Below are 21504 nucleotides of genomic sequence, written 5' to 3' on the forward strand. Positions count from 1 at the left end.
GAAGGGTAATGTAAGGAATGTAGTTGGAATTGGGGGTACGTCAACGAATGTTGGCTCTGAGGGTCGGCTTGCGAATCAGAGGGGATGACGTGTAATGCAGCGGGCGTGCGTGGAGGCGAGAGCTCAACAAAAGTCTCGTGATGTAGACCAGCTTCGAGTAAATTGCGGCAGTGTCGAAGGGAGATCAACTCTGTTCAAAGGTATATATGGATAGATGGGGCAAAGAACAGAAGCGCGCACAGATACACGAAAGCGAAGGTATGTAAAGGGATGAAGAAGGAAGTTCACGAAGGTATTCCTGTTGGAAAAACAGCGGACTCGCGGATCCTTAAGCTGCGTGTCGCATGTGCTCTGTGCCAGTGCGTGTTACGTCCCAGAGCTAAAACCTTGGACAGACGGAGCAGCGGCATCCCTGTCAGGAACGCGTGAATTGAGGGGTAGAGCCTCGTTTGATCACCGGTCTAGAAACAAGCGAGCGGGAGACATGCTGTGCCCATTGATTGCGCCGCGGAATGATTGCATGGCTTCATTTCTCAGGAGCCTGCAATCGATAAGAGATTGCATGGCCATGTGTAGAGACAGGATCATCCTCACTTGTCGTGGAGAATCGTTGATGGCCGACTTGTTGGTGGCTTCACAAGAAATTGTGAGGGTTGCCGTAGCTATTCTTACGTCGGCGATTAGCTAGTCTATGTTTTTGTTGACGTTGTTGTTGTTGCTTTTCTGCGCGACGCGTTCTGCAGGTGTCCGCGTGCTGTCATCCACACCGGCGTTCTGCATCATCGTCAGGGAGGTCCGCCATCACGTCCAAGCCATAAACTTGTTGAGTAGGCACGATGATCGGAGAGGTTTCCGCTCGCCATCGACCTGGAGCCGGTCAAGCCGCTCCTAGTTCGGCCAGTTCAGACGCAACCACCCTGGCCGTTGTTTCCTGCGTGCATCCCACCAGCCATAAGAAGGCATTACCCAGCACATGAAGCTCACAATGTCTCCATGCTTAAACGGCCTGTCTCGAGACCTGGTGCTGCGTGTGTGATGTAAGAATCTGCGACAGGCGAGCGTATCCGAAAGTGGAATAGCCTGGTTCGCCGAGCTATCTGACGGCAGACCAGTGTTTCAGACGCAGCGGACGTTCAACAGATGCAGACGCGTTTTTGATGCTCCGGTGTGATGCTACGTAGTGGTGTGTCAACGTTGGAACTTGTTGTAGACGTAGCAAAGACTGGTATGCATTGTGCTCACGGCTCTTGATGTGAGGGGGGTCCGGTGGACACCACACTCGAGTGCACCCTTAGCAGAAGCGATGAGCCGATCAACGTTTCAGGTGCGCATGCAGCTTCTATCGACGTGCGGGGCGATCGTATTTACTAGTGCATTATGTTCGCGTGGTCCTTGTTAGGTCTAGAAGAGAGGAAGAAACTGAAAACTAGCTGTAAATCAGGAACGGGCGACAGCACTTTCCAATCCAAAGTGGCGGAAGATACAATTAGCGTCTGTCACCTGAGCATGTTCATGCAGCATATGCTGTCTGATCATTTTCTGTACCATGGTACGGTTGCTCGTTGGCAAGCGTGCTATGGCAAGATCCTGGGCAGGTTCACGATAAACGTTGAGTAGTGTACCAGACAACCTCATGCGCCACTCTGCGAACTAGTACCAACGACTCTCGTATCCTTCAATCAAAAGTCGACCAAGTGATGAAAACAGCCACCGGCAGGAGAGAAGTAAAGCTTTGTGATAGGGAATATCTAAGGTGATTTGATCAATCGCTCAACGCCGACGCTATGCAATGCCAAAAGTTAACTCCACCACCGACATTACACCGTTACAAGCACTACCCCAACACCGATCCAACCCATCAGTCCCATACCAGCGTTGCGTGTCGGGTTGATGCCAGCCGCCTACGTATCCAATCATTCCAGACGTTCATGCAACAGGCTTCGTGTCGTGCACCACTCTGAACCATCCGACTCTGGCTCGACCCTTTGCCGAAGCCGTACCAAGCCATTTTGATCGACGTGATTGACACACGCCATACATATTCTCGGCGGTCATAAACAAATCCCATCGGACGCTAACTACGCCTTTTTTGGGTGAAACTCCTCCTAATCGATTCACCCCATGCCGAGTTATCAAGCACTTCCAAAACATCTGCCGCACTGACTGCGCTATTTCCACGGCTACGACTACCCGCTTGCCCGGGATCGACTTCGAGAGGACTAGGTGGCCGACTAAGTGCCGAAGCAAACTGCCATTCTTGCTCTTCTCCAGACAGAGAGAAGGGAGATGGTTGCGGACTTGCCCGTGTAGGCGAGGCTGTTGGTGTCTGTTGTATTGAGTTGGTTCTGCTCCGTGTGCGGTCGTAGGGGAAAGCTGGTGGCGACGTGGACTGACCAGCCGAGTTTCGAGGGGAGGGTGCGTAGAGATCTTGGGGTGAGAAGAGAGGACTGGGAGGCCCGGAAGATTGCCCTCGCTGTGCATCTGTAATGTCTTCATCGTCGATGAAGATCTCGGGAACGGTGAACTGCGGGATTGCTGTCATACGTCCCTGCTTCTTTTGATCCATGGCGCGGCGGAAGCGTCGTGCCCAGTATAACGTGTCGAAGAAACCAACAACCACGTTGCGGCGAACAGCTTCTTGGACTCTTTGTAGACGAGCTCTGCGCCTCAAGAACTCCTCTAATCTCAAGCTCTTATTATCGTTGATGACCTTGTGATGAGCCAAGATCATCAGCAATGAAGAGAACTGGATACCTCTATCAGGGTCGCTTGACACAAGCACTTCCTCATAGAAAATGTTCATGCGTTGTCGTCTGCGACGTATTTCCGCGATCGGTAGCTGTGCGAGACGACGGTTCAGCTTGTCAAGATCGATCTCTTTAGTCGGCTCACGACCGGATACTGGGAGGCTGGATTCCCTTCGAGGTGCTACAGCACATTCATCGATCAAGGAACCGACGGTAAAGTCGCCGTCATAGATACGCATCTCAAAGATACCGGAGAGTTCCTAGTGTTGTTAGCTTCGTGCTTTGATACGAACATTGATAAACCTACACCCAGGAGCCTTGGAAATACATCTCTTGAGATATAGCCTGTCCCATTAGGATCAAACTCTGCCCAAGCTTGCTTGAAGCGGCGGATCTCTTCTCGGCTGATGACAGACAACCCACTGCTTCTTTGATACACGTAACTGAAACTTTCGTATATCAGTGAAACAAACAAGTTGACGAAGATGTACATGCTCAAAATGTTCCAAGTGATGAACAAAGCTCGCGCCCATTCAGGACTGCCGCAGTCGCTGTTGAAGTACTTGTCGCCTACCGTGCAGTAAGGTTTGTCGACGTTGGCGAAGTCCTCCATGAACTCGTTCCAACCCTCACCACCACTTGTTACAAAGAGGAAAACAAGTGCTTTTGGTACGGTCCGGAAATTGACGTTTCCAGTTTCATTGGCTCCGAATCTGGTGAGACCGAAGGTTTGGGTGAGGGCGATGGCATATACCAAGAACAGGACGAACCATGTGGCAAGAAGGTTGGCGATGGACGCAAGACTTGCTGCCGCAGTCTTGAATAGCTGGTCGAGTTGGTTGTTCCGAGGGATGAGCATGAGAGCGATGGATACGAGGAAGAGCTTGTGCAGCTGGACGATTATCCTAACATCCTCCTTCGCTAACACAAGAATCGACGTGACGAAAGTACCTGCAACGGAGAAGATCGAGTACACGTCCCACGCGCTTCTCCGGAAACGATGCCAGGAGAGACCGATGATCCTGATGACTACATTCGCAATGAAGGTGATGGTAAGCGCGAGGAAGATATAGTCTTGTGATGTTAGTGTCAGTTTACAAAGCAGGTAGGACAGAACTTACCTCTAGCAGTCTCCCATGGTCCATATCCTGGATACCATTCCAGACAAAGCAGCAGAAGATGCAGTACCAGAACGCCGGTGATTGTTCTCTGCCAAGATCCAGTTTTCGTGACAGCTCTGCGGTAACACCACTCTTCCCAGCTCTCTCTTTGCTTGGTGGAAGAGGGTCGCTTGGAGGGAGAGACTTGGCGGAGGAGCTTCCGCAGTTCTAGCCAAGAGCGCTGGTCTGTGGTCAAAAAGGCGACTCCAGTTTGTTCCGTGTAGTTGCGCATAAACACGGAAACAAATAGCGTCAAGACGAAAACAGCGCCGAGCAAGTTGAAAACAATAAAGAAGACAGAGTTGCCTTGAGATGCTCTGTCCTCTGGCTGAGTATAAACGCCAGTTATACTCATTGCAGTCCACATGTTGTCTGTCCAGCCTTCTTGCGACACAATCTGGAACAAGATGAAGAGGGCATCTCCAAAGTTATCGAAATCGTAATAAGGATTGGCAGCTTGGCGTGGGGCCAAAACATCCCATTCGAACGGCGAGCTGTTGTACTCTCCAACACAATCTCTCAGACTGGCGCCTCCAGGAAAGTCGCCGTCGTTGCAAGACTGTAATTGGCCAACGAAGAGGTTCAAACCATAGATGGCAAAGGGGATCAGCAAGCTCAATGACACAAAAGCAGCCTGTTTACAGTTAGTTTGAAGTACGTATACCATAGGGCATGCTTACTGAGAAGAGTTTCCACCAACCGCGAACGATGAGCGCGTGGAAGTGATTGCGTGCGCTATCGCTAATGTTGAGCAAACGCAGAGCTCTCAATGCTTTGAACGCGCCTACAGTTCGAGTGACTTGACCCTCATTCAAGAACGAGGTGCCAACGTTGACCCAGAGAGTGATCAATACGATACCATCTATAAAACCCCAGGAGCCGCGAAAGTATGCGTTGGGCGTCCAAAAGAAGCCATCGGCAATCACTTTGATAAGTGCCTCAATACTGAAGAGGACGGCAAAGCCCATGTCTACCCACACGAACCAGTTCTTGACGCTGAACTCGTGACTCATGAAGTATTCGCGTTGATACAATGGCGTCGTGATACAAGCCAACAATACCATGGCGATAATGGCAGCGTAGATAAATGCAGAGAATGCATACCAAACGGGAACGGATGGTGCAACTCCTTCAATACGGTCACCACCACGGCCAGGGCCCACAATCCGCTGACATAGCTTGCGGATCGGGTTGTTGGCTCGAAACATGAACAGGGAAACGTTGTAGTTCGGGTGGTTCCGCAAATACTCGCGTTGAGCCTTCTTTCGTCTCTCGGTAGCTGAGACGACCTCCTTTGCCATTGTTCTAGGATCAAGGTCCTCGTACGCACGGCTGAAGTCAAGGGGAGCGTAGAAAGGGTTGACTTCCCGGTGCACAATTCGGCGCTGGAATCGTTGCCAGATCGTGGACATGGTTCCGGATCCCACTATGGTCTTGGCCGGACGTATGCCAGGCCGAGGTTCTTCCTCTTGAGGGCTGTCATTACCATCCCCCTCATCGAGGAAGTCGCGAACAACCGCATCTTTGAGCAGCATTTCTGTGGCGGCGGAACCATAGTCAAGTGGATCTCTTCGACGCGCCTGTCCAAGCTTGAAAATGGACGATAGGGATAGATTACTATAATGTGTAAGCAGGTGTGTCATCAGTAGAAAGGGAGGTCAACATACCCAGTGCCCGAGGTAAGGCCATCTTCTTTTTGCTGCAGGAAAGCTTTGACTTGCTGTAAGCGCTTCTCGTCCTCGGAAACGTCAAAGTTCTCTTGAATGACAGCGATAAACATGTTCAAGACGATGACTAGTAAACAGTGAGTCCGCGGTCTTGGAATGAATGTCAATATTATACTCACAGTTAGCAAAGATGAACCACATGATACAAAAGGACGCTCCTATCCACGCTGTACCGAACGGCTTCTGATGTTCGGTGACGTTGTACAGGATACTGGTCCAATCTTCACTGGAGAAGATTTGGTACATTCCTAGGAAGGAATTGTAGATATCGAAAAACGGTACGCGGATCGTCTCTCCGCCGCTCTCCTCAGGAATCTCACCGCGAAACAGCTGGGAGGCGAAGATGGATGCCAGGAAAGTCAAAAGGAACACGAAGAGAATCAGGTTCAGCAAACCGCCCGCGTTTCCGAAAACAACTGTCTGGTATGATTGTTAGCTGAATTCTTTCCAATGGCAAAGAGTAGAACGTACAATGAGGTCGCGTGTCATAGGCACAGCCAAGACAATGCGATAGACACGAATAATCTGAAAGATCGACAACCAGGCATAGGCTTTCCCATCGTGTGCATGCTTGATGGCTGGTATCTGTATGATGACTGTGATGATAGCGATCATGAGGTCGATGAGGTTCCGCCTGCCCTTGAAGAAATGTCTCCAGTCGACGATAATTCGTATGATGATCTCAACGAACAGGATGAACGTGACGATGATCTCGGTGGCATTGATGAAGGTGCGACGAAATTCGCTCATGTTGGCGCTTCTCATCATCTGGGCAACAAGGCCAAAGGCTATCACAACCACCCACACCCATAGAGTCTTGTCGTAAAGCCGCTTGAGACCGCTCACACGTTTCTTTTCGTCGTTGTTCTCGTCATCCTCCTCTTTGATCTCCACGCCAGTAAAAGCACTAGTCTTGCTTTCTTCGCGAATGATCTGGAAGGAGGAAGTAATGACAGCAATCAAAAGAGATATCAGCCATAAACTCAGAATCAGCATTCCCACGATGAAGAAGACGGAACTGATAAGGTAGTCTGTGTCGGCTACAGTGTAGAGCAAGTCAGACCAAGTGTTGGATGACATGATGACGAAAACAAGCTCAAGAGATTGAAGAATATTGTCAAAGCTTTTCGTGCCTGCAGCGGGGTTACTCATCTCAACGCATTTTGAACCTTTTGGGCAAAGAAAGCCTTTCCCCTTGTCAGGCCCAGGTGGCATACCCGGAGCAGGTATGTATGTCATAGGGTGATAGCCTGGAATATTATCCAGGTGACCACCGCAGAATTGACCTTCATTCGTGACGTTCGTGTTCCCCGTTAGATCTGTTGGATCATACCACACACAGTTTCTCCTGAGGCTTGACTTGAAACTTTGGACACCGACAATTGAGAAGAGGAGCCAGAAGAAGCTGATGAGGAATGCAACATTGACCAGCAAAGGCGCAGCCTTCTTCAAGCTCCTGAGGATAACGGAGGTACCGCTGGTAAGGTTCAGAAGACGGATGATGCGCAGACAGCTCAACATATCGAAGACGAGAATGACTCGGCTGTTGTCAATGTTCCACAGGCCTAGGACAAAAGCAATCCAGTAAGAAACGACGGCGACGAAGTCCGTTCGGTTGAAAGAATGTCTGAGATAGGCTCGATGTGCCAAGCGAGTGCGTTGTTGATGGCGTGCATCTCCTACTCCGATGTCGGTATGCATCTGCGCAGTGGTAAAGGTCCGGAGCACTGAAGGCTGGTGGGGATCCTGAGCGGGATCGGTATTGGTGGCACTTCTTCGCTGTGAAGGTTGTCGTTGGAGACCCCCGAACAACTGGTTTGCTTTGCTCATGACAGCCTCGCGCAAGCCAACCTGTCGGTTGATGGTACTGTACTCAACGGGATTGATGATAAAACCAGAGACAATGATGCGGATAATAACCTCTAGCGTGTATATGATAAAAAGGACGAACAGAGCGTAGTCAATGCCGTTGAATGTTGAGATCTCTTTGCTGTGCCCGGCATTGTATTGCGCTTTGGTGCGCGCATCCACTGCTAGAAGAACTGTCTGAATGACGATGAGTACAAGAAGCGTTGGCTCGACAACTGGATGCACAAGCAGGTCGCAGAGCTTGATCCTCAGTTTATTGTCGGCAGGGAAAATTCCCAGACTCTTTCCCCGCAAAGGATTTGGAGGATGTTGCCATGATGCACTTGGTGTTCTTGAGTAAACGATAGGCGACGGGGGCTTCTCGATTGGTGTGGATGGAACAGGTGAGGTAGGGCCATCTGTGGAATACTGGGGCAAGGTTGAAATTGACAAATGAGGTGGTGCAAGGCGTCCCTGATGTTGAGTGGATTTCCGCTGAAGGGTTCGTTCGGCAACTTGAGAATCATTGCTGACATTGACAACACGCTGGGACATATTCCGCATGATAGTCCCAGCCCTGTGTAGCGGCGACTCGAAATTGCCAGGCGACAAGGAGCGCTTCCTTCCTCTCGAGTCTCGCAAGTTGCCCCCCGCCTCCACCTGCCCGATATCGTCGCCATGGCGGCCTATCGGCGATGCATCGCCTGGACTGAGGAAGCGCACACTCTGGAAACTGGATCGATCTTGCTCAATCGGAGTAGTTGGGGCCGTGGCTCCGCTTATCGGTTGGAGATTGCGCGAATCTGTCAAGCGCGCTGTGTCATCGTAGGTAGGGGAGAAGTAGTCGTGGTCCTCGGAGGTTGATCTGTCCACGTATGGCTCGTGCTCGTACGGTGTATCGACGTAGGATAATTGCGACGAGCCTGTCGTAGGCATTGGCGGCGATGTAGTGCCTTGGAATTCCATGCCCATGCCAAATCCGATGGCAGCCTGGAATGCGCCTGCATCCAAGGGCGAGCCAGGCTCCTCGTCTTCCACCACCCTCCGTATGCCATTATTCGCTGGGGGCAAATTGGTGTTTATTTGCGGCCGTTGGGCGAAGCGCGTAGGGCTGGGCGACACCTCTGCGATGGGCGAGTACTGAGAGTCGCGGAAGTGTCCCCCTGTTGCTATCGCGCCTGTCTGTCTGAGCAGGTTCCGTCCGCGGTCGCTGAGGGTCCGCCTGTGTTCTTGCGGCGCATCTTGTTCGAATTCATCAGGCGGGCGGTTGAGGTCTTGCAGAGGTATTGATTGGTGGGTGTGACTTCGGCCGTGGTTGGGATCTGGGTAGGACATCGGAGCGTCCTGTCTGGTTTGCGGCGTTCAATCCAGCATCTGATGCAGCTCAGCTCTCTCAGGATGCTATCGCGCAATCATGCAGGCCTCCAAACAAAGATAAACGAGTGTCGTGGTGAAAGGAGCGGTGGGAAAGGCGGTGGTGGGCTAGCCAAGTCCAGCGCAGAGTTGCAAAGGCGTGTCTTGTATGTTTGGTAGCAAAGTGTTGGCTGAAATGCGGGATGGATAGCGGATTCCCAAGCACGGACAAGGGTCAATGAGCGACAAGGATGCGCAGCGTGGACTAGGGCTGAGGTTCTAATCTTAGTTTAACGGCTACTGTACCTGTCGTGTCGGCATGCGCTGCTCCATGTCCACAGCAGAATGCGTCTGCTACGGCGAATGCCCTCTTGCTGTACAACTACATACACAGTGTTTACTCGTGAAGCCAAAATACGCTACCATAAGCACCAGGGACCAACACGACCGCAGAGGATCCGAAACTGCTGACGGCTTACCATGCAACGTCTCTGGCCCCTGGCATGTGGCATTCTCCGGCAATGAGCCACACTTGGTGGAGTGCTGTGGCTTGTGCGCCTGCGTGGCTGACGCGTCCTGTGTCATCAATCGGGTCATCAAAACCTTTATGACATAAACCCTTGCCATGTTGATTCGAACGAGTTGGTGCGGTGCGCGCCAATCCACCGTCGGTCGACTCATGCATCATTTCACGAAACGCTGATACTCTATAAGCCCGTATTTCTCCGGTGAGATGGGTGCTCTAAAGTTTATCATGGCAGCTACCATGGTAAGCGACCTATATTCATACCGTGTATACAACATAGTATTTGTGCCGTTCTGTTCTGCTTGTATACTGAAATCGATATCATTTCTTGCCGTTCTTCGTTATGGAAATGCCGTCTCTGCGAGTTGACATGTGCGAGCTGGCACTATGCCGTTTTGGGCTCTCCCCCGGACTCGCCGACAATCGACGCGCGACATTCATCACTCACTTCACCAAAAAGGGACATCCGCATTCACATCATCGCCCTGACCCCGAGCCGACCGGCACAACGACAGCATTCCACATCGTCATCTGATAACACGCGCATCTTCTATCCTTCGCCTCTGGTCTCGAAACCGTATTCGCCCGTTGCTCACACGCGTCGCTGCACGCGAGGCACCGCAGCCATGCCGTCTCGAAAACGCGCCGCCGAGGAAATGGAGGCCGAGGCGCCTGTCGAAGAGCCCAGCACATTGCAGAAACTGCGCAACATGTGGCAGTTCTCCAACCTGGCCCAGTACATCAGTCTGTTCGGCGACGCGGTCAAAATCGACAAGGACTTTGACATCGAGGTACATGGCATTTGCGCCCACCATCTCAGGCTGGCGCGCATACATCTCGCAAACATCAGGAACTGACAGACGTGTAGGAATTGGAGTCTGAATGCCTCAACCCACAGCCGTCCGAGAAACTTGCACAAATTGGCCTAGCGCTGCTGAAGCACGTATCGTCACACAAGGGCTTGACGTAAGAACCCACCATTGCGCATTGCCTGCAGCCTGCTAACGTGATGACAGACCCGAGATCTTTGATGAATACACCCGCCGACAGTATGTCGCGAAAGCGCCCGCGCGAAACCCCTTTGGCGAGGAAGAGGAGCCCAACAAATTCCACGATTTCGACGTCTTCACCAAGATACGCGTGTTGCAGCAGTTATCTGTGTGGACGCTCAACAACCCAAACACAATAAGAGAGAAAATGGCAGCGACGGATAACGAGCAGACGCTCTGGGTATGTATCACATGGATTGGTTTAGGGCAATGATTAACATGTTGCAGCGTATGGAGCCCACAGGCTGGGACTCGCAAGAACGATCGCTCTATGTTCTAGATGACAACCGCATGTACCGAATGACAGATCCACCACCGCCTCCCGAACCTGCCAAAGCCAAAGCCAAACCAAAGTCCAGGAAATCAAAAGGATCGAGATCCAGCAAGCGACAAAAGGCGTCTACTCCCGAGCCCGAAGAAGCCGCCGATGATGAGCAAGTAGCGGACGAACATCAGCCTGAGACGATAGACGACGGTCTTGGTGGTAAGAAGTGGGAGTGTATCTGCGTTACCTTGGAAGACTACCAGGAGTACATGAACAGTATCCGGAAGAGTCGCGACCCAAACGAGAAGATACTCTACAAAAGGCTCCAGGAGGACGTCATCCCTGTTATGGAGGGGCTGGCAGAGGAGCAAGCGAGAAAGCAGGCCCGCAAGTTGAAAGAGTTGGAAAACTTGCAGAAACTTGCCACGGCAAAGCGCTCATCCCGAATCTCATCGCGCCTTGAAAAGCAGAAAGAGGTGGAAGAGGCTGAGGCTGCAGAACGTAAGAGGCGGGAGGAGCTTGCCATGGCCAAGGCAGAGCAAGAGAGACAGAAGAAGATGGAGGAAGCACAAGACTCTCGCAGGATGACTCGTGAGCAACGGCTAAAAGAGCGTGAGACGGCCAAGATCCTCAAAGAAGAGGAGCTGCGCAAGCTGCAAGAGAACGAACAAAAACTGGCCTCGAATAATGCAAGACTATCGGAGCGGCACCTGAAGGCCATGATGAAGAAGCACGAAAGTGACCTCAAGAGGCTCAACGAGGAAGAAGACTGGTTCTTTGACTGCGAGAAGTGCGGCACCTATGGCTCTAACCTCGTGAGTATCGTTGCACAATTACCCATACTTCTGCTAACTCTGACAGAACGACAACACGCCTCAGATATCATGTGAGAAGTGCAACGTTTGGCAACACATGAAGTGCCACGGCATTACAGAAGAACAGGCCGATGATTCGAAGTTTGTGTTTGTCTGTACTGCCTGCAAACGTAAAGAGGAAGAGGCGGATCAACCGAAGCCTCAGTCTCTCAAGTTACGATTGACATCACAATCGCCATCTTCTCAAAGCCTAGCAGAAGCAAATGGCAACGGACCCTCCATGCCACGACTACCAGCACCGCAAGCCTTCCAGCCGTCTATGCATCCTGTACAGCCGTGGGTCGATGGCCCAAGTCTATCTCCTCGTGGTCAAGCTTTGGGTCCGCCTGGTATACAAAGATCGGAAGCTGCCTATGGATCGCCCACAAAGGGCACAAACGGTAGCATGTCATCACCGATACGATCTCACTTCTCATCCCCTGGCCACAGAACTGGGAACGGTCATCCGACGTCTTCACCTCCACCTTACAACCTCGAGCGAATACCGAGCAGCCCAACCAAAAGCTTCCACATGCCACAACCACAGCAGAACGGCAGCTCATTTGGGGGCCCAAATCCGTTCGATTCCAACCCCTTTGGACCACCACAGCCGGCAGCACCACCGTACGCGCGAAGCTTCAGTCGCCCAGCATCAGCAGCAGGCCCAGGCGGCTCGCCAGTAAAACACTCTCCGGCGGCCTCTCCCCGTCCAGCCAACGGTCTACCACCTAGTTTCAACTTCAACAGCCCACATTCTTCTTTCCCACCTAGCTCGGCCAACCGTCCATCATTCTCCCCGACCAAACATAGTTCGCCCGCACCTCTTCCAGCAAACATGTCATCACCGGCCCCAGCACCAATGCGTATAGCTCCGTCTCCATCGTCCCAAATGCCTGCCCAGATGCTCCCCGATCCCATCCCAGCGCCATTGAAGCACGATGGTATGCGGCCAATATCGAGTCATCAGATGTCTGAGACACCCATCTTTCCGCCAGTTAAGAGCCTGGAACCCCTTTCTAGCCCCACGATCCTTGACCCACCTGTTAAAAAGTCGAGTCCTGCGCCGGACAGGTTTCTTGATAGGATGAATGGTTTGAATGGGGTTGGACATGGTAGCAGTCAGTAAGCCCCATTTACTCAATTGAGGGGGAGATTCCAAATTTTCTTGATCAAAGGGCAGACAGCTTTTAGTAGCGCTGGCAGTCTTCTCTGTCTTGTTCCCTTCTTCGCTTGCTTATTTTGTGTGCAAGTACAGTTTCGTATACTACACCTTGGCCTTCTTTCCTCCTTCTTCTTTTAGCAACGTCGCGGCGTTCTGGTAGCAGATATAGATTGAGCCAGAGATTTCCTCAGCCTGGTTCTGGTTTGTCTCTTGCATCGTTGGGGGTAATGGTGGTGGGGCAGCCAATAGACGATGTCTTTCTCCGGCAGGAAAGCATGTATTTGGCCACGAAAACACGGTGCATGCATGGCGTATTATTGATTCTAAAGCGTGGTTCTTTGCTTGCTTTGAACAGAGATTTTGTATTATTAGATATACCATTGAATGAAAAATTGACAACAACAACGTGGATGTAGGCTACAGAGTATCCTGAAGGTATTTGGTGTAGTCGTGATTCAAACACTCTTAGGATACACAATGATGCATCCCTGTTACAATGTATACGACGAATATCACCTGAGTTCCTCACTAATCCATGATCTCTGACAATTAGCCGCAAAAGGAAAGCCTGTGTATCAAGATGTGGATGTATAACTCCACGCGATATGTTCGTGATACCGAAAATGCGAACCGTGGAGACCAAGGTCAAATGTTCGGGGCTATTATCCACCCTAAGCAGGTATACCCACCCGATCCCTCGATATCCTGATCAAGATAAATATCGACCTCGACAGTGAACGATATCTCCTCTTGGCTGTGTGGTAACATCTCAAACCTGGAGAAAGAGGGGCGAAGAGCCCGGCACCAGTCAAGACGCCTTCCAAATCTTCTGTTTCTAGCCTTGCTTTACCGCTGCGAGACCAATAAGCTGCACACTGTGTTGTTTAACGTTGTTCTTCTTCTTGTATTACCAACTCCACAACTACCTAATATGCTACCAGAAAACGCCCAGACAGCGCCTTTCTCCCCATCCCAAATGACGCAAATACCAAAATGTTCAGACGGTATGCAAATAACACCCAGCAAAATGAGGTCGGCAAGCGGACAAGCAGCCAAATCAGGCCTTTAGTCTCCTCTCCTCACAGCGCACACAAACAGGATCCTGACTCTCACCCCTGAGGAAATATCTACCGTCTTCAAAAGGACCAGAGCAGCACTACACAGGTAAAGTCAGTAAGCGCGATACTTGAGTTGGAAGAAGGAAGAAGACTTACCACACAGACAAAGCATCCAACATGCCACTCCGCCCCAAGCGCCTTGACAACGGTATCGGTAACAGGTTTTCTACACCCCTTACACTTCGTACTGTAGCGATGCGTATGGCAATTCACGCACCAAGCGTATCCATCTTTCTCCACAAAAGGGGTTGTGGAATCAAACGGATCACCGCACTGAGCGCAGAAGAAATGACCAGCATGCCATTCCGCGCCGCAAGCGACGATGACCTCGCCTTCGATTGGCGTTTTGCAACTTTTGCAACGCGGGGAGAAGAGCTCATGGAAGTCGAGGTGGCAGTAGAAGCGTGGAGATTCATCAGTGCCATCATCATACTCGAGACGCGCCATGTCGTCTGCGGTGGGGTGGGAGGGGAGATAAGGGATGTCGGCGCCGGAAAGACGGGCGCGGATGCGGTGGACGCGTTCGGCGTGTTTGTTCGAAGGTTCCGGGTAGAAGGCTACGCATTCGAGGTGCTCTCCACATTGGTAGCAGGCGAAGCATTCGGGATGGAAGCGGGAGCCTGATGCTGAAACGATACGGCCTGCGATAGGGAGGGCACATTGAGTGCAGAGAGCGCCTGTACGGACTGTGGTTGGTGTCCAGTGGCCTGAGCGGGGAGTCGCAGTGCCGTTATAGCTGTGGGACTTGTTCTGAGCGTTTGGCACTGGTAGTGGTCGTGTAGACGCGGCCGGGCCAAAACCTTTGGGTCCGTTTACGTTGATCGAAGGCACTGAAGGGCTGACCGATATCGCAGGGGGGTTGTTGTTGTTGTTGCGCCCTCGAGTAGGAGCTGGGGCCTCGTTGACAGATATGGTTGGAATGTCAGGAGTCACACTAATGGATGGTGTAGTCGACCCTCTCCTCAATGAGGGTGTTTCGCTCACGGAGATGCTTGGAATTGGGGGAGCGTTGGTTCTTGACCCACGGCTCGGCGCAGGTGATTCGCTCACGGAGATTGATGGGATTTCTGGTGTCATGGAGACTGAGGGTGTTGTGGAACCTCGTCTTAGAACTGGAGACTCGTTGACCGATATGCTTGGTATAGACGGAGTGCTACTTGTTGGCGGCACATAGGAGCTACGATTGAACAGATTCTTCCTGGCTGAAATCGATGGGGTCTCAGACACGGAGATAGAAGGAACTGGCGGTGCTGGTGTCGTTCTCGAACGCGCAGGGCCCGATTCAGACACGTTAATAGTAGGCAGAGGAGTTACAGAAGGTCGAGTTGGGATGTTGGCCTTCCTTAGCGAACTAGTGAGTGGTAGGGGTCTCGTTGGGGCTGGAGGGTCTTCGTAGATGTTGATGGTAGGTTTCGACTTCAGATTGAAACGCCCAGGTGCAGGAACGGAAGCTGACGAATGGTTAACTTCTGGAGCCACCGGTGGCCTAGGAGTGGTGCTTCGCTCTGGTACGTCTGGTGAAAGACTGACTTTGGGCTCTGCAGGAACGTTGATCTCTGGAACCACAGGCGGTCTTGGAGTAGTGTTTCGCTTAGGTACATCTGGTGCGAGGCTCGTGGTAGGTACGATGGGCTCGGTTGCAGCGTGCTCGAGTGGAGGTTTGCCAGACTTATTTGGGTTCAGAGGTCGTGGTGTTAGATCGGGAGCAGTAGATATTTCCTCTTTCATCTCGATCACGTTCCAGTCTTTCTTGAAGGAAACGATCGGTCGCCCTGGGGCGTCTGAGACTGCCGTAGGAGTGGGCAGCTTTGCACTGCGGTCCTTCAAACGAAACCCTGTAGCAGCACGGAGCTCTTCGCTTCTTATCTCCTTGCCGTCCTTCATCTTCACTTCTGGTTCATTTTCTGCGTCTGCCTTGACATCCTCTGACGGCTTTGGAGCTGCAGAGTTCAGTGTATACGCCGCATTTCTTGACTGAGTCGGAGGGTTCTTTTGTATCTCGTAACGATCGAGGCGTTTAGCAGCCATGGTGGGATCCGTGTTGGACCTCACCATCGGGTTTCCCTTGATGGATTGGAAACGCATAAAGGGATTGCGCCGAATGCCTAGTGGTAGCTTTTCGGGCTTCGGTGGTTCGGAAGCGGCGGGCGTAGGTGCAGGCGCAGGTGGTGCTTCTTCTTCGGGCTCTTCGTATATCTGGTCCTTCGGATTCGAGAAGAGACTCCCGCTGATAGTCCGGCGCTGACCACTGCTCCTTCTTCGTCCTCTGAAGTCTGGGAGGTCTGAAATGGCTTTCTTTAGTGCTGTTGACTCGTCCTTGTTGCCCTTTGTGTCGAAGCTACTCTTGGTGGGCGACGTACTGAAACCTGCGTTTCCAGCGACTGATGTATCGGTATTGCTTCCACCACCGTTGCTTTGCAAGCTGCTACTCCTGCTCCCTGACGCGGCACTTCCCATCGAATGTCGCTTCCGCAGTTTAGAATTGGCCCGTTGCAGATCCTGATCCTTCGGTTCGACGCTCCGACTCCTCTGCGCGCTGTTCTTCCTGGCCAGGCCCGGATAAGCATACGGTTTGGTCGGACTCACGCCAGCCACATGGGGATTGCAATGCTTCCAGACCAGTTCGACAGCTTCGTCTCGTGCCGCCTCGAATATCTTGCCCTCTTCCTGTGCGAGTTCCAGATCCTCCATGGCAATGCGGATAGCACGTGCCTCGCCCTGCTCCGCCTGACGCTCTTCCCTTTCGCGGTACTGCACACTTGGTGTTCGTGTTTGCGACGACGACCTCGTAGTTTCCCGTCCTCGCGGTGGCTGCACCAGCGGCCTTCCAACATTGGCTACGACGTCATCTATACTCGCTTTCGACGTCGTTCGGCTATGCGATTTGGATTCGTACGAGGAGGAGGGTCGCGCATCGGCGTCGACAACGGGATCCGTGAAGGTGCGTTGTAACGAAGAGATAGCGGACGAGTCGGACATTCGGTTACTGGATCTATTCGACCATGTGTTAAAATGTGCGGGAGCAGGACGAGCTCCGGTAGGACGAGCGGGGCGGTTTGTGCGAAGATCTTGGAGATAGCTCTCTGTATGCCAATGGTCAGTATCGCAGTTGCAGATGCATTTCGATGCTTCTTACTCATTTGGGACGGAGAATAGTAGGCACCAGGCCCGGGCGACGAAGCGCCTTCCCTTTCCTTGGACGTGAACATTGGGGATGCACGCTGGCCTCGATGTTTACTGCTCTGTTTGTACTTGCCGGAAGTAATGGCGCGCTGGCTGGGAGAGCTAAATTGCTAACTCGGGGAAACAAGGGGAGAGAACGATATGTGAACGAGAGAAGATTAATTGTACGACACTACACTGCGAAAAAGCGGTGGTGATGTGGTAGAGCTGCTGCACGTAGCTTCTCTATTCGCTCGTTGCCCGGCAACTGCGACGTGTGACGCTGGTTGACCGCTCCCACCTGGCCATCCCTGCAACCGCATTATCCCCGGAGACCCTGAAGATCGGATACATGGCCAAGTATCGACTTCGCATTCTAGGCGCAAAAACAATGAGTTCGTGCTCGATGAACACTCTCGTCAAAGCGTTCGTCGTCTACGATCCGAAGTTGCTCCGTCGATATACGTGTCTGGCCCCACGCACGGATCCGGGGGATGATCAAAAGTGCCCAGGATGATACCTGGGTATGCCAGTTCGAGTGGTGTAAATAGTAATGTACAGGTTCCTTTTCTAGTGGCCCTCTATTATGACGTAAATGACATTTACAATCGTCGGGCTGACGTACTAACAAAACAATGCGCAGGCCTAGAGTCGAATCCATCTATGCCACCAAACCCCAATTCAAATCCAATCAAAAGCGAAAGTGGGTATCCTGCTATTCCAACACAACCATCTTCTCAACCCCAAGCCTCATCATGTCCCAGCCGCATTTGCTCGGTTGGCGTGTTCGTGTCCAGGACCGACAGAATCCCATCCCATCGTGATATTTTCCAGCATCGAATCCCACGATGCGTCTGCCATCGGCGTGAGACCTGTCCCGGCATTCAAAGCCGCATATTCCCACTCGTTGCCCATCACGAACCCATCACCATAACCTGTGTTGCCCATGTTTCCAGATGCGCCAAAGTTATTCGCAGGAAAGCTCTCGCTAGGAGCAACAAATCCTTGGAAACCAGTGTTAGAGCCCAGCGGCGGCCCTGTCATCTTAGGGGACGCCCGGTATGGGATGTTGTGCTCGATTGGCTGACCAGGAGAGTAAGAAGATCGTGATGTTGAACCGTTTCGTGATTGGGTGCTCATTGTTGCGGGACTGGGCTGGTCAACACCTCTATCGCCTCCAGAGAGGTCCATCTCGTTCCCATCATTGAATGCGAAGCCGGCGGGAGTGAATTCTTGGTTAGCAGCAAAGCTTCCGTGCGAGTTAAATTGCGATGGCATGAAGGCCGCATTCTGCGCATGCATATTGATGCTGTTGATGCTGTGGATATGAAACGGCGGACCTGGATTGTTGTTCGAGTATTGCGTATTGGGTATCGATGCTGGAGTAAATGGAACGCCATCTCCGAACGTGGTGGCTGCTGCTGCGGTAGAATGCTGTGATTCTTGTATGTTGATCAAAGGACTACAGCGAATTTGCGGATCAGAATGAATCGAGATGATGGTAGACTATGGGTTGGGGATTAGCAACTTACTTGGTAGAACTTCGACTTGGGATTTGGTATTGATTCGCAACAGAATCGCTCAATCCCTGGAGACTCTCTGGGGGTTGACTCACTTTGCCCGTAGGTTGTGCTAATGGCTGATTACGCATGCCTTGCAGACCAGCGCCTTCCAAATCAAGATCTAATTGCACTAAGAACGACTCCGTGAGCGGGTTCTTCCGACGAAGGGCTTCCATGGCTTGCAAGAGAAATTGCAGCGAGGACTTCATTTGTTCATCTTTTGGTCGGGTCTTAAGGTACTGGACGAATACTCTTGCTGCCACATAGACGCAGAAAGAGATGAACGGGTTCATCTGCTCAAGTCAGTCATTGCCAACTACTCATCGCAACCAAGACTATACTTACTGCACCAAGGTCCATATGACTGACCATGCGCATAATAGAAGCAGTCTCTGCCGCTGCTGTTACACATCGGATCTTGCTCTCATTACTGACGCTTGCCGGCAACCGGTACTTGTCTGCCTTGAAGATTGCTGCTTGGTGAAGACATATTGCCGAGGTATGGATGCACATATTCGTGAACACGACGTTAGGATCAGCTAGACCGGATGGTAGACGGAGAGGGTCTGGTAGGCTCAGCGATGTTTGAAGGAGTATACGCTCAATGTGCCGATGTCGGTTCCAGAAGCCACCGTTGATATCGTCGTCGTTATCGTCTGGCAAGGGTCGGTGCAAGTGAAGCAAGTTGCGGCCGAACATGGCAGCTGTCAGAACAATACCGCCGAGTGCTTGGAGGTTTGCCACGCCTCCAGGATTGAAGATGTCCTCCAATGGCCCAGTTGCCATTGGCCTACTCTTCTCGAACGCTTCATCACTTGCAGGTAGGTTGGTTATGATCTAGTTCACGGTTAGCACCTGCAGAGGCAGAACAACGAGTTGTCCATCCTTACGTCTTTCTCATCATAGGTCATCGGCCAACCGGTTCCAATACTTGCATATCGATCAATGCAAAAAGTCAACCAGAAGGTTCTTCGACGTTCCTCACGCTCGGTCCAATCCTTTGGTGGAGCCAGGCATTGCTTCACATCAAGTCCCACTCCATCCAAGCGATGTAGCTGCATCATCTGAGCTAGTCTTGCGCCTCTCCCAGCTGACAACCAGGCCCTCGGGAAGTACATTTGTCTGAACTCATACGTAGCCACCAGGACCCATGTCTGACAATGTGCAAGGGTGATGGTAGACTCTCCATGGCCCTTCATTTCATCCGCTTGCGCGTATTTCCTAGCACGTTGGTAGAAATGTTCGTGTAACGCATCGTATTTGTCTGTAATGGAAGCTGCTAGGGTCCAAATGATGTATCGCAGGCAAACTGGGGGTCGCATGTGAGGAGCCAGGTTTAAAGCGGCCATGAATCTTGGTCTATGTATGATGGGCATGGAGAGATGGAGCTTGGAGAAGTATATTTGATATCTGGCTGAGTGTCAGTAAAATTACCAAATCACAAGCAGAATTGTCGTCGTACAGATCGTCCATGATTTCTTGGGGAGGCAGAGGCTCCTCTAGCCCAAGTCCTATCATTTCCCATGAGGGCTCAGTCTCGGCGTCGTTCCCTGTTGTACCGGCATTTTGAAATGGGCTTGCGCCAGCAGTCCTCGATGCATTGGTTCCTGCTTGGAAATTGTTTGTCGCGTTGAGGCCGTCCCTAGAATTCGACAGCGCTTGATTTATAGTGTTCGCGACGTATGCGGAAGCGGAATCCTGGCGCGGGGCTTCTTTGCTCGAGTCGGCCGTGTCTTGGGTCTTGAGGAGGGTCTCGACTTGCTCTACAACCAGCGAGTCAGCACGAGATAGGTAGCAGAATTACGCGCTCACTTACGCAGTCGTTGTTCGAGCAGCTTCACGTAGCCACGCTTGGGCCCACTTTTCTTGCGGACTTCATCGTAGGCGCAATCGTGGGACAGTCGCTTACATGTCGAACACGTCGGCCGGGCGCCGTCGCATCGCAACTTCCTCTTCCTACACAAAACACAAGCGATCCTTTTGACCTTGTTCGGCCCCTCCTGCTGTGTGTCCTGACCGTTGGTAGAATTTGTTTCTTGCGCTTGTTGGGAAAGATCGTTAAAGAAGGTCTCATCCGGCGACTCTGACCCGTTAGAAGCCATGGTAGCGATTACTGTGATCTTTGGGGGTCGAGGAGGGATCGTAGATCCACGTTGAACCAGAGGACACCGCCCCCGCGTAAGCACGGTTCAGACGGATTGGGGGTCTTCTAGCTAGCCACAACTCTCGTTTTTATTGCGAGATTGGGTCAAACCTACGTCGGCGGTACAACGGTCGCTTACTGTTGGGGTATCGTTGTCGGTGAAGGGGATCTCGAACACGCGTGAGTAGGCAGCGACGGTTGGCGCCAGCACTAGGAACGCGGTATGGCTCTAAGGTAGATGCGAAAGTAGCATGTCAGAAGTGTATTCACTAGCGGGCATAAAATGACCCATGGCTGAGCTGCTCTCATCTGTGTGGTCTCATCTGCAAGGCCGTCCGCGCAATGCGTGCTGCCTTAAGCGTGATGCAAGACGTCGAGCATCTGGACTAATAATGGCGGATCTCCCGAGCTTTCCAGCTAGGATTGTCCACAAGGTCCCCTTACTCGTGTTTCGCAGCTAGACACGACTACTTTCACAGACAGCTGGCCCTATGAATCCTGACAGCTGTTCAGTAACCCGAATCTTACGTGCCGTCCGACGAATGCGGGTGCCGTGTGTCTGCAGGGCCCTGAACATGCAGCATCGCCAGAGCGGCAATGTGGGGCATGAGTCCAACCGAAGATGGGTCAGAATGCGCCCGATCTTCGCGCAGCGTCTTGTGTCATCAACCCAAACATTTGGTCGACGGCTTGAAACAGGATGTCGGTCTATCAGCGGTTGCACTAGTAGTAATCACAAAATGTTGTAACGTGCATCCCTTCGTAGCGCAAATCCTGGTGTGCCGCAACCTGCCAATCAGCTCGCGAGAACTGCGATGAAGTCCGTCA

The 21504-nt window shown here is 52.0% G+C and overlaps 4 protein-coding genes across 4 annotated transcripts; 1 reads left to right on the top strand and 3 right to left on the bottom strand.

Annotated features, from left to right (window-relative positions):
- Positions 1–2074: 2074 nt before the first annotated feature.
- Positions 2075–8817, bottom strand: J4E82_009824 (uncharacterized protein; the record flags this gene model as incomplete). The annotated part of the gene is made up of 7 exons (XM_051736045.1): positions 2075–3007; positions 3055–3821; positions 3869–4541; positions 4588–5524; positions 5575–5701; positions 5754–6054; positions 6106–8817. The coding sequence occupies 7 exons, from the start codon at positions 8815–8817 to the stop codon at positions 2075–2077; spliced, it is 6450 nt and encodes a 2149-aa protein (XP_051584219.1).
- A 1170-nt stretch (positions 8818–9987) lies between these two features.
- J4E82_009825 (uncharacterized protein) lies at positions 9988–12655 on the top strand (the record flags this gene model as incomplete). Its single annotated transcript, XM_051736046.1, has 5 exons — positions 9988–10152; positions 10230–10327; positions 10378–10591; positions 10639–11490; positions 11537–12655. The coding sequence occupies 5 exons, from the start codon at positions 9988–9990 to the stop codon at positions 12653–12655; spliced, it is 2448 nt and encodes an 815-aa protein (XP_051584220.1).
- Positions 12656–13748: 1093 nt separating this feature from the next.
- Positions 13749–16788, bottom strand: J4E82_009826 (uncharacterized protein; the record flags this gene model as incomplete). Its single annotated transcript, XM_051736047.1, has 2 exons — positions 13749–13847; positions 13906–16788. The coding sequence occupies 2 exons, from the start codon at positions 16786–16788 to the stop codon at positions 13749–13751; spliced, it is 2982 nt and encodes a 993-aa protein (XP_051584221.1).
- A 936-nt stretch (positions 16789–17724) lies between these two features.
- Positions 17725–20635, bottom strand: J4E82_009827 (uncharacterized protein; the record flags this gene model as incomplete). Its single annotated transcript, XM_051736048.1, has 6 exons — positions 17725–18413; positions 18583–18826; positions 18879–19370; positions 19424–19943; positions 19996–20296; positions 20350–20635. 6 exons carry the CDS (start codon positions 20633–20635, stop codon positions 17725–17727), a joined length of 2532 nt encoding a protein of 843 aa, XP_051584222.1.
- Between the last annotated feature and the right edge of the window lie 869 nt (positions 20636–21504).

Source organism: Alternaria postmessia (genome assembly GCF_024291825.1).
Source record: "Alternaria postmessia strain BMP 2775 chromosome Unknown scaffold_101, whole genome shotgun sequence".
Lineage (NCBI taxonomy): Eukaryota > Fungi > Ascomycota > Dothideomycetes > Pleosporales > Pleosporaceae > Alternaria > Alternaria postmessia.